At 45.7% G+C, this 17,493-nt stretch overlaps 1 protein-coding gene across 1 annotated transcript; it reads right to left on the reverse strand.

Annotated features, from left to right (window-relative positions):
* Nucleotides 1-528: 528 nt before the first annotated feature.
* Nucleotides 529-17,227, reverse strand: LOC126080385 (triggering receptor expressed on myeloid cells 1-like). Its single transcript, XM_049891618.1, has 7 exons — nt 17,130-17,227; nt 12,476-12,666; nt 8,996-10,440; nt 7,797-7,988; nt 5,844-6,197; nt 4,838-5,039; nt 529-946 (listed from the first exon to the last, which is right to left on the reverse strand). The coding sequence occupies exons 4-7, from the start codon at nt 7,891-7,893 to the stop codon at nt 841-843; spliced, it is 759 nt and encodes a 252-aa protein (XP_049747575.1). The 5' UTR covers nt 7,894-7,988; nt 8,996-10,440; nt 12,476-12,666; nt 17,130-17,227; the 3' UTR covers nt 529-840.
* Nucleotides 17,228-17,493: the final 266 nt, after the last annotated feature.

The raw sequence follows: 17,493 nt of genomic DNA on the forward strand, positions 1-17,493 counted from the left end.
CCCCATTTGTGTCCAAGTAGAACTGCACTGCATAGGGTTTTCGACGTCTGATTTTTCAGATTTAGATATCCAGGTCTTTATTCTGAGGTGCCTCAGGGTAAATTCGACCTCCAACCTTTCCGGTTAGTAGCTGAGCACTTAACCATTGCACCACTCAGAGACTCCTGAACACCCAGTTGCCATTGAGTCAATTCTGAATCATGGCGCCCCTATGTATGTCAGAATAGAACTGTTCTCCACAGCATGATCAGTGGCTGATCTTCAGAACATTCAGGTTGACTCTGTTTTTTTACAAACATATGTTTTTTTTTCCCCCAGTGATGTGTTATCTTCTCCTACAGATGAAGGGGAGAATTCAGGTGGCTGATTCTAGAGGAAAGGAAGGCCCAGGTGCGAGGAGAGCAGGATGGTTCTGCAGTGCGAATCTGACCATGTCAGGTCAAGATGTGATGGTGCGGGGCAAGGACAAGGGGCAGAATTATCAACAGTGCCCATTGCAGCTCAAGATCCCCCATAAGACAGCAACAGTGAAAGGCATTGGACTCTGTCTTTATTTAGTGCAAACACTGAGCCACCAGTGGAATGAAGGGCCAGAGCATAGCTGGGGTGCCCCTACTCTTTGGAGAGGGCACAGCACACATCCAAGTTTGCAGTGAAATTAGGGCATAGGCAGGGTCCGGACGGTAGTATCCTGGATCTGAGAAATAACCTGTGATTACAGGTTCATTTCATGTCCTTGTCCCCCACTCCACCCACATCCTCAATCCATGATACTCTTCAGGCACAACTGCCAGGTGTATGTTAATGGAGGTCAGAAATCATTCTCATTGGTTCATGGAGCTATCTTGCAGCTGACCTCTGTGTGACAAAAAGCAGGACAGTGAAGACCAGACTCTTGCTCAGGATTCCACACAGCACAGGAACGATAATGCTGAACACGGAGACCCTGTGGAGGACAGAAGTGATTTAATGCTGTTGCTGAAAATGAGGTTGCCTCACACATGAGTGTTTACAAAATCCCCTCATGCCCCTTTCTCCTCTTCTTAAATCCCTCCAGCACTTTCCCCATAATGACTGGCCCTGGGCATATGTTTCATTGCCTTAAACTGCTGATTAGAAATACATTTAGTAGAAGGAATAGGGTCCACACGCAGAAGAGGCAGTACGGGAACATGCTTCCGTCCAGTCAATTCCGACACATAGCGACCCTATAGGGTGGGGTAGAACTGCCCCACAGGGTTTCCACGGAGTGGCTGTTGGATTCAAACTGCCGACCTTGTGTTTAGCAGCCGAGCTCTTAACCACTGTGCCACCAGGGAAAGGGCTAGGCTAATCTCTCAATTTCATTGCCATGCTGTAAGTGTGGTTTCAGGAGCCGGGAAACTGGTTTCTCTTCACAACACCACGACTAACTTTCTGGGGTATCCACTTCACCTCTTTAGCCTCATTCTCCTCTTCTTTCAACGGAGAAAAATCCAGTCCTAGCCAGAATCTCGCATCTGGAATTTTTTGAAATGTTAGCTGTTTCTCAAAGTACTGTGCAAAAATCAATAGACAAAAGAAATACAAAAGAGTAGGGAAATGAGGTAGACCCAGCAGTTCTGGGAATAGCTAGCACAAGTCATCTAAATGATGAGACACAGGTACAAAAAGAGAATTATGTACCAACTGCGCAAGTAGAACCAATGGCAGAAGTAGATCTAACATTAGTTAAGAGTTTAACATCTAAGGGAGTAGGCCCTCTATCGGGTAAAGCAGGCATCTGGGTGGCATAAACTGTCAAGTACTCTGCTACTAGCCGAAAGGCTAGTAGTTGAAACACACCCAGCGGTGACTTGAAAGACGGGCCTGGCCATGTGCTTCTGAAAGTTCACAGCCTTGAAGACCCTATGGAGTAGATCTATTCTGGAGACATGGGGTCACCATAAATCCATATCCACCTCCTCGCTGTGTCCCTCAGACCAGAGCGCACCCTAATCTCGTCTGAGCCTCACCATTTTCATGCATGGGGCGTCCGGATTGTGCCCAGTCCCATAAGCCAGCACCTCCCTCTCTGTGAGAGAAGCTGCACTCAGGCTGCCCAGCCCCCTGAAGCGCCTTGCAATTCATGTCCCCCTGGAGCCTCCCTTATGCAGTGACTGAGAATGGGGGATGATAATTACTCCATCTCACCCCTCCCTGGTCCAGACAACTTCAGTGTCCAGAGCTCCCCTGCAGGACTGAACCAAAGTTACCCCCCAGGATTTGTCTTGATATGGCCCCTTGCTTGGTTTCCTTCGCTTCTCACTTTCGCTTCCCTACTATCTTTTGCCTGAAAACACTTGCTGAAAAGCTTTCACAGGACTTTCCTTTCAGGGTCTGCTTCTGGGGAAGCCACCCAAGACAGGGTGATGGTGGCTTCCCAGGCTTCCTCGGAGGTGCCTCACCACACCCAGGCTGGCCTCTCAGCTCTTCCATCGCCTGAGCAAACAACGCCCTGTGTTACATTCCCCTTTTCCAAACAGCTGGAGTGGCTTCTGTTTTCCTGATCGGACTTTGACTGAAACAATAGTTATTATCAGGTGACATATACAAGGAGCCCTGGTGACGCAGTGGTTAAGAGACGGGCTGCTAACCAAAAGCTAGGTAGTTCGAATCCACCAGCCACCCCTCGAAAACCCTATGGGGCAGTTCTACTCTGCACTATAGGGTCACTATGAGTCAGAACCAACTTAATGGCAATGCGTTTGATTTTTTTCTGGAATGTATACAGAGTTGCTGAAGGCTCTCGTAGGAAAGTGGGTAAAGGTCAATTTTCATATTGAAAAATAAGTGAACGGAGAAAAATGCTCGTTCTCATTAGATGAACATCCATTTTATTTCTTCCGTAAATATTTCATGAGCACCTACTCTGTATCAGGCACTCACGTGGTCAAGTGAAACAATAGTGAGGGGAAAGAAAGCACTGCTTCTACGCCCATGGGGCTCACAGTCCACAGTAATAGAGAATTGAAGCATGGTAGGAAACCCTGGTGGCTTAGTGGTTAAGTGCTACGGCTGCTAACCAAAGGGTTGTCAGTTCGAATCCACCAGGCACTCCTTAGAAACCCTATGGGGCAGTTCTACTCTGCCCTATAGGGTCACTGTGAGTTGGAATTGACTCGACGACACTGGGACTACTTCACGTCTATTTTAACAGGAATATTTTTTAAACATCAAACCAGGGAGGCAAGCCTGCAACAGCACTGCTTCACCGGGCATCACACTGTAAACAGTGTCCAATCTTTTGGAAGATCATTAACAATATGGATACCAAACCCCTTGCCGTCAGGTCAATTCCAACTCATAGCGACCCTCTAGGACAGAGTAGAACTGCCACATACAGTTTCCAAGGACCACCTGGTAGATTCAAACTGCTGACCTTTTGGTAAGCAGCCATAGCTCTTAATCACTAGGCCACCAGGGTCTCCTAATATGGATACAGAACCACAAACATGTTCAAATTCTCTTCCAGTCCCAGGAATTTATTTAGAATGAACCATTTCAAAACCATTTGCAAAAATATGTTCCTACCAGAGTTATCAGTATTATAAAGGAAAAAAACGAAAACAATCTCAATGTCTAAAAACAGGAAAAAGATTATATAAATCATAGCTTTTCAACTGATAAAAAAGTATACATTCATCGAAACTACGATTATAAAGACTAGGTAGCAACATCAAAGAATAGTTACAGCAGGAAAGAATAGAAGAATGTTTACGATTAGAATTGCACCTGTGTTGAGATATGTATGTGTTGTGTGCCATCAAGTTGATCCCGACTCAAAGCTATTGTACAAGACAAAGTAGAACTGCCCCATACGGTTTTCTAGGCTGTAATCTTTAGGGAAGCAGATCTCCAGATCTTTATTCCCGGGAAACCACTGGTGGGTTCCAATCATTGGCCTTTCCATAGCAACAAACTGTTTAATCATTGTGTCACCAGGGCTCCTTAAAATATGTGTACACATGAATTAAGAAGCAAATACAGAGGAAAAAACATGTTAGATTGACGGGAATATAGAAGGAACGGAATGAGAGAAGAATAAGAAAGAATTTTTTTCTCTGTTATTCCAATGTTCAATAAAAAAACACATTTTTAGATTAATCAGCACTTATTAATAAATTGTAATAGGGGTGCAGGCTTAGTGAATGGTTCTTAACTCTGCCTCCACATTGCAATCTCCTGGAGATCTAAAAATTATTGATTGCTAGGCCCCATCTCTTGAAATTCTAATTTATTTGTCTGTAGTAGGGCACAAGCATCAATATTAAAAAACAAAAAAGGAAAGCAAAATAAATATTCCAGGTAATCCTACCATGTAGTTTCTGGGGAGAGCCATTGGGCTAGATTCTCTCTTCTGGCTCTGGTGTTCTAGTGTCTCTACAGGACGGATGAGGAAACTGAAGCCAGATAGAGTTGAAGACTTGCCCAAAGTCACACAGAAGTTAGTCTGGCTGGCACTGGAATTCAGGGTCCCTCACTCAGAGTGATCTTTTTACTAGACAATCAAGGCCCTGGGGGTGGCTGAGACCCACTGCAGTCCACCAAAGATGCCCTTTCCCTCTGACCACTACTCTGCTGTGCACAGACATCCCGAGGGTGATCTAGGACAGTGGCCAACTCCCTGAGAGCCTCCTCCTCACACTGCCACCACCTCCTTCCTACCCTGGGTGTTTCCAACCCAGACTGAGGTGGATTCAAGTCTTCTGCTGCCATCCACCTTCCACTACTCCTCACTGGCCAATCTTCCCAACAGGTGGATGGGCAACAAAGGGCTCTGTGTCCAACCAGGAGCCCAGAGGCCTGCAAACCATACCTGGTGACATCCCCCACATTTGTGAAGTTGACTTTGAGACCCTTAGAGGAGACGATGGCAGTTGATGTGGGCAGTGGTTGGGTCATAGTCCTGAGCTTGGGAAGGGGCGTTCTCAGAGTTGTGGTTGTGGTCAAAGCAAGGGTGGTTGTCTCCTTTAAAGTCTGGATGGAATTCTTGTCCAAACCAGCAGTACCTGAAGGATCTGCAAGAAGACACAGTTACAGGAGAAACATCAACCCTGGGGCCAGGCAGCAGCAGGCATATGTGGGATAGGGAGGGGAAAGGGGAGGGCTGTGAGTGGGGTGGAAATGCTGAGTTCAATCCAGGATTGTGGCCTTGATGACCCAGCTCTAGTCTGTCCTTCTTCAGGAAGACTTGGGATCTCTGGCCCACCGACACTCTCCCAACCCTGGCCTCAAGAAGAATGGCTCTTTCTCCTCCAACTATGTTTGGAGGAGGAAACAGCTGACGGTGTTCTACTGGAAATGCAAGTCCTACTGTAAACACTAGCATGGACATTTCTGTTCAAAGTGATTTGACCTGCTGATGGACATCTTACCCCCAATCCACAAGGACTAGTCACTAGACGGTAAACTAGATAAAGAAAGGGACATTGTCCTTTTCACCACTGTAATCCAAGCATGAGCAATAGTGTCTGGTATCTAGTAGGTACTCAAACAATGGGATGGATAGATGGATGGATGCATGGATGAACTGATGAATGGATGAATAGGTGGATAGACAGATAGATGAATGGATGGATGGATATGTGGAAGTAAGGATGGATATGAGGATGACCATCCAGGAAGCAGGTTTTTCTTTTACTAGAACCAAAGAAACAGCATGAGATCAGCCTGGGTCAGAGACAGACAGATAAATGGAAGAAAGGAAGGAAGAAAGAAAAAAAAGAAGTCCCTCATGGCAGAAGGGACCCCGCCCAAGGTCTCTGGCTGAGGAGGCCAGCTCAGCAAAGCTCTTCCCTGGGTAGGGGCTACCTGCTGCTCACCATCACAGTGAACCAGCCGAATCCGATCATGCAGGATGACGGGATCCTGCGGAGAGAGGTCGATCACACACTGGTACAGCCCCTCGTCCTGCTTCTGCAGCCCTACCATGGTGACCTTCACTACAGCTTCCGTGGGAAAATCCTCCAGCAGGTACCTCCCCATCTGGGCTCGGTTTACTTCTGTGTTTCTGGTCTCCGTGCGCACGAGTGTCTCAGGAGGGCCTTGGCTTCTCACCCTCTGCCAGGCCTTCAGGCTGGAGGCATACTTCATGATGTTGTAAGGACAGATCTCAGTTAGGTTGTTTCCTTCTATTAGGCACACTTTCTCCTCCATAATGGTTACTGCTTGGAACTCTAGAAAGAGGATTCAAGGTGGTATCATTGATCAAATGCTTTTCCTGCCACTCCTGCACCCCCTGCCTTGGGCTGCGTAGCAGCCACAAGACCACAGGTCAGGAGGAGTACTAGCTTCATTAAACATTTAGGAGACATCTAGGAATTCTGTAAATTACTTTGAAATGAAGGTCTACATTCTTCTTCCTGTGCCCTCCCCCACAGCCTCCTTGCCCCTACTTACTTGAGACATATTTTAAGCCATTTGAAAGTAATTATATATATGTATATTTTTTTATATATCAATAGTACACACACATATGAAGCAAATAGACAATGTATTAATCATGGTTAAATCTAAGTGATGAATTTATAGTGGCTTTTTTTTTTATTATTCTTTCTACATTTTTGTAGGTTGGAAAGTTTTCATAGTACAAAGCTAAAAAAAAAAAAAAAAACTCTGTCAATTTTACCACCTCTTTTCTGCTCTACTTGTGGTTTCCCAGAGAAGCCCCTTGCTTCCTGGAACACTGTTTTTTGTATTAACTCTTAGTGTCCCCAAGCTGAATGCTCTTCCCATCCATTTTCATCCCATTCAATCCCAGAGAGGAGTCACCTGAACAGTTCCAGCTGGCACAAATCTCTTTCTATTTTCACCCCTCAATACCACTGATCACCCTACACCTGGCTATCATCATAATTGCCACCACCACCATCATTGCCCACTATTATAACTTTTATTGAACACTTACTATGTGCTAGATATTGAGCCAAGAGTTCCATACCAATCTTCTGTTTAATTCTTACAACAATCTTAAGTAGGGACCATTTGATTCCTATTTAGTAATAAGGAAACTGAAGCTCAGAGAGGTTAAAAGCATTTCTCAAGGTCACACAGGCAGAGAGTAGCCAAGAAAGGATTTGAATCCAACTCTGATTCCTAAACCCTAAACCTCTTCTGCACACTCCTCTCTGTGCCCTGCTATAGTGACACCACTGAATATCTTCATGTTGCTATTTGGCTCTTTTGGTGTTATTTATCTTTTCTGCTACCAATGCCTGTTCCTCCCCAGTGACTGAATGTTCCCTTAGGGGGGACTATCTTACTCTTCTTCTCATATCCTGGGATATCAGCACAGGAGTGAGGGATTCCTTGGATGGCTCCACATAATTTTCTCATTGTCAAGATGCTCAAGGGGAACCCCTAGCTTCTATCTCATTGCCCAGCCCCTGCTGTAGCCCAGTCTGCATTCGTCACCTCCCTTTTGCCGTTCCTGTCTCTAACACAAACCCTAATTCCACCCAAGGTCATCTGAAAATAATGGGAGAAGACTCCTCTTACTGGGTACCATCCCACATCTAGGAGTCACCGGGTGGAGCAAACGGTTAAGCCCTGTGCTACTAACTGAAAGGTTGTCAATTCGAACCCACACAGAGGTGCCTCTCAGAAGAAGGGCCTGGTGATTTGATTCTGAAAGGTCATAACCATAAAACCCTATGGAGTGCAGCTCTACTCTGAACACAAGGGGTCAAAACTGAGTCCACAGCAACAAGTTCCCCTTGGCTGTCTACCTCCCTTTCCCTGGCACCATTCCCATCAGCTTCCCTGCCTCTCCTTACCTGAGACATAGAGCAGCAGCAGCAGCAGCCATGGCCACCTCCAGAGCCCTGTTCTTCCCATTCTATCCAACTTCTGGACCCTCTGTCTGCTGGCCATCCCAGAGCCACTCCGAGTTGTTAGAGGAGACGAGCCCTCAGGGGCATTTACTGTCTTCCCTGAGTGGCTCTGCTGTTACTTTGCAATTGAGAACCCTAAGGGAAATGTGATGAGAGGGAGTAACTTAGGAAAATGCAGGAGGCAAAGACGAAAGACACCACTTCTCTTGTAGCTCCTTCCTTCCTGTATTTCTTACATCATAGTTCTATTGGGAAACGTTCGGTGGCTCCCCATCCTCCACTACAGTCAGGCTAGTATCCTTGGCTGGACCTTTCAAACCCACCCACCTGATATCCCACCTTTCCTCCATTTCCTGCCTCAGGTCACCAGGACTGCAGCATCCCTGGCACTAATCGCTCCAATCCTCCCGGTCTTCTCCTTTCTGGAATGACACTTGTCTGCCCTGCAAGTCCCCATTCGAGCCTTCCTGCTGACCTGCCTTCTTTAATTTTCCTGTACACCAGTGGCTCTCAAACACGGGCATGCAGCCAAATCCCTCAAGAACTTGGTAAATATACACATGCCCAGGCTCCACACCCAGAGATTCTGATTTGGTAGATGTCTTAGTTTTGGCCCGTCCAAAATCACGTCCTTATAACATGCAAAACATATTCACCCCCATTGTATCATAGCAAAAGTCTTAACTCCAAGTCCAAAATCCAAAAATACCTCTTCATCTGTGAAATCTAGAATAGAAGTTATCTGCTTCCAAAGGTACAATGACAGAATAGGCACAAGATAGACATTTCTATTACAAATGGGAGAAACTGGAGGGAAAGAAGGCGTAACAGGCACCAAGCAAGCCAGCAGAACACATTACATTAGCTCCTGAGGCTTTGAAAATAATCCTTTGTTCTCTGAGACAATTTACACAATGACCCTGCCCTCCAGACTCTAGGTATTGGCCACACTCTCCAGATTTGGAGTGGAGACCCCTTGGCCCTGAGCTGCAGCTCTGCCTTCCAGGCCCACTGGGACAACAACTCTGCTCCCTTGGCTTTAGACAGCCCCATTCTGCTCTTCCATCTGAGTGATGACTCCACCCTTAGAAACACCAGAGGCCACAGCTCCACCATTTGAAATCCTAGAGGTCTAGCCATACCTTTTTAGACTGAGGCAGCTCAGCTTCTTCTGTTCCTTGTCTCTTCAGTTTCTGCTTCCTGATTTCTTAGCCTCTTGGCCCTTGGACCTTTGCCCGCATCTGTTCTGCAGAGGCAATTGTTCCAAAGCTCAGTAGCTCCACCAATAAATGCCTGGAGGCACTCCACTCTGCTAGGAAGCTCCCTGTGCAATGGCACTCAACTCTCTCCCTCCGTAGGTCTGCTCCAGCGCTGTCTGGCTCTGGTCTCCTGGTTCTACTGCTGCTGGTCCTCTGTTCTGCTGATCCTCTGTTGCTACTTCTCACCATCTGTACCTTCTCCGCTGTTAACAGTTCCCCTCACTTCCTTCCAAGTCCTCTATCCATTCACAGTTTCAAAACCGCTTCCACATTTTAGGTATCTGTTACAGTAGTACTCTACTCTTTTGGTACCAAATTCTGTCTCAGTTATCTAGAACTGCTGTAACAGAAATAGCATAAGTGGATGGCTTTAACAAAGAGAAATTCGTTTCCTCTCAGTAAAGTAGGCTAGAAATCCAAATTCAGGGCATCAGCTCCAGCAGAAAGCTTTCTCTGTCGGTTGTGGAGGAAGTTCCTTCTCATCAATCTTTCCCCAGACTAGGAGTTTCTTTCTTCTCACGGGAACCCCAGGTCCAAAGGACGTGTCCTGCTCCTGATACTGCTTTCTTGGTGGTACGAGGTCCCCCTGTCTCTCTGCTCGCCTCTCTCTTTTATGTCCCAAAAGAAATTGGCTCAAGACACAATCCAATCCCATAGATTGAGTCCTGCCTCATCAACACAACTGCTGCCCACCCTCCCTCATTAACATCACAGATGCAGGATTAACAACACACAGGAAAATCACATCAGATGATAAAATGGTGTAGAATCATACAATATTGGGGATCATGGCCCAGTCAAATCGACAACACATTTTTTGGGGGGATACAATTCAATCCACGTAGTAGGTCTGGGGCAGGGCCCAGGAATCTGCATTTTTACAAGTAGCCTGTGGGATTATGAGACAAGTGGCCACAATAGACCCTGCCTGGAAAAGCTTTGACTAGGTCAAATGGATCCTGAGGCATTCTTCAGTTCTCCTGCTTGTGTACTAGGTGTGTGCTTCCTTGAGCCACCCAGTCCAGGTTAGGCATGGAGACCAGGACAATTATAGTAACAGTGGGAGTCACTACCACTGATGGAAGTCCTACCACGTGCCAGCTTCTTGACATGAGTCATGTCATTTAATCTGATCAGATTTGGGAGGTTGTGTATTAGATGTTTGTCATATTCGGCTCTCTGACACCAAACGCCATTTCTGTTTTAGGTCACAGTCCTAGGCCTGGGAAGGGACGTTCTCGGAGTCGTGGTGGTGGTCAAAGGAAAGGTGGTTGTGTCGGCCAAGGTTTGGTTGGGATTCTCATTCAAGACAGCAGTACGTGAAGGATCTGCAAGAAGACACAATTACAGGAGAAACATCAACCCTGGGGCTAAGGAGCAGCAGGCATGGGGGGAGAGTTGTGAGTGGGGTGGGAATGCTGAGTTCAACCCAGGATTGTGGCCTTGATGACTCAGCTCTAGTCCGTTCCTGGATGCAGAGCCCACTTCCCCTTCTACTGAGGATGGAGGCAGATAATCCTCTCACCCCTTCCCCCTGGCAGTGATGGTACAGGCATGTGACTTGACTAGGCTTGGCCAAATATATATAATTCTGCCCAGGGTTCTGGATCCTGAGGGTTGTGATACATTTGAGGATGAGTCACACAGAGGCAATGTGTGTTTGTTCTTGGAAATTTAGAAGGAAATTGGCCTAAGCCATTGCTCAAATGGAGGCTGTGATGATGCAAATGGTTAACATGCTCAGCTGCTAACCAAAAGGTTGGAGCACAGTTCTACTCTGACACACATGTTGTCACCATGAGTGGGAATGGGCTCAAGGGCAACTGGTATTGCTTAATGGGAACCCTTGGGACCCTGTCCCTGTAGAATCAGAGTTGGTATATACAGTGGAAAAATCCTGATTTAAATCCGTTGACGATTAGAAGACACAAGTAGACCTGGACTCCTATCTCTTTAAGTCAATCTAACCTTTTACTATTAGGCACCTTAAAACTCTTCCAGCCTCCACCCAAGTCCAAAACCACCTTCACATTGTAGGTATTTGCTAGAGCAGCACCCCACACTTTCGATACCAAATTTTGTCCTAGTTATCTAGTGCTATTATAACACAAATACCACAAATGTGTGGCTTTAACAAACAGAAATTTATCTTCTTACAGTTTAGGAGGATACAAGTTCAAATTCAGAGCACCAGCTCTGGGAGAAGGTTCTATATCTCTCTGTTGACTCTGGAGGAAGGTCCTTGTCTCTTGATCATCTCTCCTGAATAATCTTCATGTGGCTTGGCATCACTCCATCGCTCCCTGTCTCTGATTCTTTTGCTTACTTGTTCAATCTCTTTTATATCTCAGAAGAGATTGACTCAAGACATACCCTACACTAATCCTATCTCATTAACAAAACAAAGACAACCCATTCCCAAATGGGATTATAACCACAGGCATAGAGGTTAGGATTAACAGCACATATTTTGGGGGTACACAATTCAATCCATAACAACATGAATAAAGAAATAAGAAAATATGGTGGAACAATGATGTGTTAGATTGATGGGAATATGGAAGGATGGGAATGAGAGAAAATATGAAAGAATTTTTCTTTCTCTGTTATTCCAATGTTCAATGAAAAACACATTTTTAGATTAATCAGCACTTATCAATAAATCGTAAGGGAGGTGCATGCTTAGTGAATAGTTCATAACTCTGTGTCCACATTGCAATCTCCTGGAGACCTTCTAAATTATTGATGGCTAGGTCCAACCTCTTGAAATTCTAATTTATTGGTCTGTGGTAGGGCACAAGCATCAATATTAAAAAAAAAAAAAAAAAAGGAAAGCAAAAACAAGTACTCTGGGTAATTCTAACACGTAGTTTCTGGGAAAAGCCACTGGAGTAGATTCTCTCTTCTAGCTCTGGTGCTCCAGTATCTCTACAGGACAGATGAGGAAACTGAAGCCAGACAGGGTTGAAGACTTGCCCAAGGTCACACTGAAGTTAGTCTGGTTGGCACTGGAATTCAGGGTCCCTCACTCAGAGTAATCTTTTCACTAGACAATCAGGCCCTGAGGGTGACTGAGGTCCATTGCAGTCCACCAAAGATGCCCTTTCCCTCTGACCACTACTCTACTGTGCATGGACACCCCAAGGGTGAGCTGGGAGGGTAGCCACCTCACTAAGAGCCTCCTCCTCACACTGTCACCACCTCCTTCCTACCCTGGGTGTTTCCAATCCAGACTGAGGTGGATTCAAGTCTTCTCCTGCCTTTCACCCTCTCCTACCCCTAATTAGCCCATCTTTTCAACTGGTGGATGGGCAGCAAAGGGCTCTGTGTCCAACCAGGAGCCCAGAGGCCTGCAAACCATACCTGGGGACATCCCCCACATTTGTGAAGTTGACTCTGAGACCTGGAGTGGAGACAATGGCAATTGATGTGGGCAGTTGTTGGGTCACAATCCTGGGCCTGGGAAGGGGCATTCTCAGAGTCACGGTGGTGGTCAAAGCAAGGGTGGTTGTCTCTGCCAAAGTCTGGGTAGAATTCTTGTCCACTTGAAGGATCTGCAAAAAGACACAATTATAGGAGCCAAGGAACAGCAGGAGTGGGGGCGGGGCAGGGGGAGAAGAGTTGTGAGTGGGGTTGTTCAACCCAAGATTGTGGCCTTGATGACCCAGCTCTAGTCCGTTCTTCTGCAGAAAGATTTTCTTGGCATCTCTGGCCCACCAGCACCCTCCCTTCCCTGGCCTCAAGAAGAATGGCTCTTTCTCTTCCAACTAGAGATTCTGTCCATCATGGTCAGAGAAGGAGGCAGCTGACTGTGTTCTAGTGAAAATGCAAGTTCTGCTGTAACACAAGCGTGGGCATTTCTGTTAAAATGGGTATGACCTGCAGACATCCTACCCCCAACTTACAAGGGCTATTCACTAGATATAAACTCAATGAAGAAAAGGATATTGTCTTGTCCACCATTGTAACCCAAGCCCAAGCGACAGTATCTAGTCTCTTGTAGGCATTCAAACAATGGGATGGGTGGTTGAATGGATATGTGGATGAATGAGTGAGTGGGTGGGTTGATGGATGGACTGTTAGAGGTGGATAGATGGATGAATGTTGAGTGGGATGGGAGGATAGATGAATGTATGGATGGATGATGAATAGGTCATTAGATGCATGAATGGACGAATGGATAAGTGTGGGGTAAATGGAACTAAGGAGGGAAATGAAAATGATCATTCAGGAAGCAAGGTTTTCTTTTACCAGGATCAAATAAATAGCATAGGATCGCCTGGGTCAGAGTCAGGAAGGAAGAGAAGGAAGCAAGGAGGGACGAAAAAGCAGAAGGGAAGGAGGGAGGAAAAAAGGAGAAAGAATTTTCAGGTTATTTCTGTCATTAAAAATGCACTTGACTATTTATTCTTCACCAATCTACCTTTTCAAAGAATCCTCCCCTGACTACCCTGCTTTATATCATTTACTCTCTTACATTTACCAGTAAAAAAAAAAAAATTTTTTTTTTTACCAGTACCTGTATTATATTCCTTTACAAGTTGTCTTTTATTAATATATTGTATATGTATCTTGTCTTTCTTAGACCTAGAAATCCCCAAGGACATTAAAACTTTTTCCCTTTCCTCTGCTTCCTAAATTTATCCCATCAACATCTACAGAGGTCCCACTATGGGCCAGGCACTACATCAGATGCTGGAGATACAAAGTTGAGTAAAGCAGGGGCCCTGTCCTCAGTAAGCTCAGAGGCTAATAGGGGAGACAGGTAAGTAAACCAGCCACTTCTGTACTAAACTAGTCCCTGGGTGGTACAAATGGCTCATGCACTCAGCTGCTAGTCAAAAGGTTGGAAGTTTGAGTCCACCCAGAGGTACCTCAGAAGACAGGCCTGGTAATGTGCTTCTGAAAAGTTACGTCCTTGCAAACTCTATGGAGCAGTTCCACTCTGCACACATGGGGTCGCCATGAGTCAGAATCAACTCGAGGCCAACTAACAACAATATACTGCTATAGCACACTACTATACTATACTGCTATACAGTGAGATTAGTGTTGTTTATAAGAGGGGACAGCAGTCTATTTTGGGGTAACTCTGCTGCCCAAAATGGGTCACAAACTGTCAACCTCCACATCCCCTGGGAGCTGATTAGAAATGCAGAATCTCGGGTCCTACCCTAAACCTGTTGAATCATAATCTGCATTTGAATCATGCAGTTTGTGTCCATAGGAAAGTCTGAGCAGCAAAGCTTTAGAAGCACCAGGAAAGGTACCAAATGCATCTTTGAGAGGGGAAGTCTCCCAAGGAAATGACTTCTACGTGGAGAACTGAATGATGGAAGGATTATCCCAAGTCTACCACTCACATTTCTCTGCACCCCACTTTAGCACACCAAATTATCCTCTACCCAAAGGGCATCCCATGTGTGGAAGGCCCTACTTACTATTGGACCGAATGCCTCTCAAGGACATCAAATGAAGACGAAAAGCTTTTGACAGAAAGATAGGCTCCTAGGAATCCTGAGCCACATCTCTGCTAGTGCTACCACCACTGTCCCATCCTCACCTGCCCTCGCTTGCTCACCCTTCCTTCTACCTTCTACCCCTAGGTTACCACCAGGCAAACTGTGTAGAATGGTATGAGGGTATCTTCAAGAGGGTGGCAGGTGACACACCGATACAGTCCTAGGTCCTGTTTCTCAGGGGAATATCCTATTTAGCTCTACTGATAGGGCTATTCACATTCCTAGGAACTGACATATGACCCAGAGCTGGCCAATCAAAGTACCTTGCTCTCCTGGCTATACTGATTAGTTTAAGAATGGGACCATGAGCTGGGATGGGCCAATCAGAGTCTTCCCTGAGATGGTCGTAGCTGTTAAGAAAAATGGTCTTTCTTGCTGGGGTTATTAGATCAGTGAGATATGAAACTTCAGTAGCTTTCTTTCCACTGTGCGGAGATAGTCTGCCTGAGAATGAGGTTACAGAGAGGCAATGAGAGAGAGAATGGGGGAAAGACAGAAAGAGAGACAGGGAGACCAAGAGAGAGATGACGACGTTGCCTGAGTCATGGACTCAGCTGTGCCCTAAACCAGCACCACCATTTGTACATCCCAGTTACACAAACCTTCCTTCTTTTTTACTTTCATTGAGTTTATGTCACTTGCTTCCAAAAGAGTTCTAAGTATTGCAAGATGTCTAGCAGTGGTTTTCATACGGGGTGGTTTTGCCCTCGTGGGAACATTGGGCAATGTCTGAAAACATCTTTGGTTGTTATAACCGGGGGAGTGGGTGCTACAATCATCCCTGGATAGAGGCCCGGGATGCTGCTGAACATCCTGTAATGCACAGGACTGTTCCATATGAGGCACTGTGCCAGGACTATGCAAGACACAGGACATGACCTCCACCCTCAAGTGTTTCCCACCAAAGCCCTGACCTCTTACAGTAATATTACAGATAATTCTCCATCATTTGACAGCTCCCTGGGGAAGGTTGGAGTTATAGGAGGCTGAGATTGCCTACAAATTTGCCTATCTCTTATGAAAAGGGGAGAGTAAGAAACTAACGTGCACCATTGCAAGGGGAGTTCCTTGTAATATGGTAATAAAACATAACAAATACCATTTATTGAGCACTATAGGGTCACTATGAGTCGAAATCGACTCAACGGCACTGGGTTTTGGGTTTGGTATATGCTAAGTGCATTAAAATACTATCTCATTTAATCTTCACAACTTTATAAGGTTAATGCTGTCATTATTCTCATTTTGCAGATAAGGAAACTAAGGAAGGTTAAGTGACTTACCCAAGATCCACAGTAGTAAGTGCTGGAGCCAGGGTTCAAATCCTGGTAGTCTGACTCCTGAATCAGCTCTAAACCTCCTAGCTACGTTGTCCAACACCATAGTCTGATTGAGATTAGGACAGTCACAACCCAAGAGTGAATAGGCGTCTGGCAGTTCTGTTCCTGGGATATAGGAGCTAGTGGGAGCTTTTAGGTTAATCCCTAATCTACTCAAACAGGAAACAATGAAATATATACCACTAGCTTTATCTCACACAAGTACAGAAATTTCAACCTTCCATCTTCTCCTAGTTCTTCAAAAGAACATGAATAAAATACAATAAAGAAACACACTGGTACACAAGAACCTAACTCCCATCAGCTCACTGGGACTATCACCCCAGCTCTAAGGAGAATGAAAGCAACATTTGTGTGCAGGCTCTGCAAAGCAAGTCCATGGCCTTGCTCAAGGTGGTAGGTTCCTAGGAGAACATCCTCACCCTGGGATCTCCCATCTCTCCAAGTTAAGTCTTGTTTTTAACTCAGTGTTAACTTTTACACTCACTCCATTTATTTTTCCCAACTTATCTATAAGAATTAGGAGGAGAAGGGACTAAAGCTCCAAATGTTCTCCTTTTTAGCGAAGGTGTGAGCTGTGCAGAATGTGGGGGGGAGCGTGAGGATGAACCAGGTCTCCCGAGCCTGAGCAACGGTGCCTTCCAACGCCAGGATGTAATGGAGAGCTGGGATTACACCTTCCACGAAAACGAGGACCAAGCCGGGTTTGTTCACTTCTGTGTCCTCAGCAGTAGCGTACTTCTTAGCTCATATTTATTGAAAGAAATATGTCTTTTGGATTTAATAGACTGCCAGCATTGAGAGCACCAGAATGGAATACAAGAAAAAAGTATTTCAACATCAAATAAAATTATTTTAGATCATGCCAAGATTAGATTTACTCTATCATTATGTCCACCCAGGGCTTTGCAAATCTCTGATAACATCAAAATGCACACAAATCTGTTCCCCTAAATTGCTCCTTTTATTTCTGTTCTCCTCTCTTCTGGCTTTCCTGTATGTTCTCCTGCCTTGCTAAATTTGGAAGAGAAGCCCAGTCTGGCATAACTTCTGGTTGGCTCTATCTCGAGGTGGCTATGTCCTCTGGAGGTTCAAAAGGAAAGGGAAATTTTTCTCATGGTGGGCTTCTGTGAAGTTCCAGACCAGAGACCTCACCTGCGCATGACTCTTCCTTACTTTGCCTGAAACGAAGAGCACGCGGAGCAGTCCCCATGGCCTAGCCTTCTTCATCCTTCATGTGCACACCTCCAGTGGCCACTGTGGGCTCCTAGCACAGCTATGAGGAAGCACTAACCCAAAGCTTCCACTAAATTGCACAACAGGATATGATGCTTTCCTGTGAGGCACAGGGTGCTGAGTCTTCCTGACGAGGTGCCAGGGAGCACGCAGGAGGTGATGTTCTGTTTTTGTCAGCGATTGCTCTGGCAACAGCCAGCAAAGACCAACACAGGAATCCAGAGACCAGGGCATGAGTCTCGACTAAGCTTCTGTGAACCTGTTTCCTCTTCTCTGGGGATAA

This window comes from Elephas maximus, chromosome 1 (assembly GCF_024166365.1).
Source record: "Elephas maximus indicus isolate mEleMax1 chromosome 1, mEleMax1 primary haplotype, whole genome shotgun sequence".
In the NCBI taxonomy this organism is placed as follows: Eukaryota; Metazoa; Chordata; class Mammalia; order Proboscidea; family Elephantidae; genus Elephas; species Elephas maximus.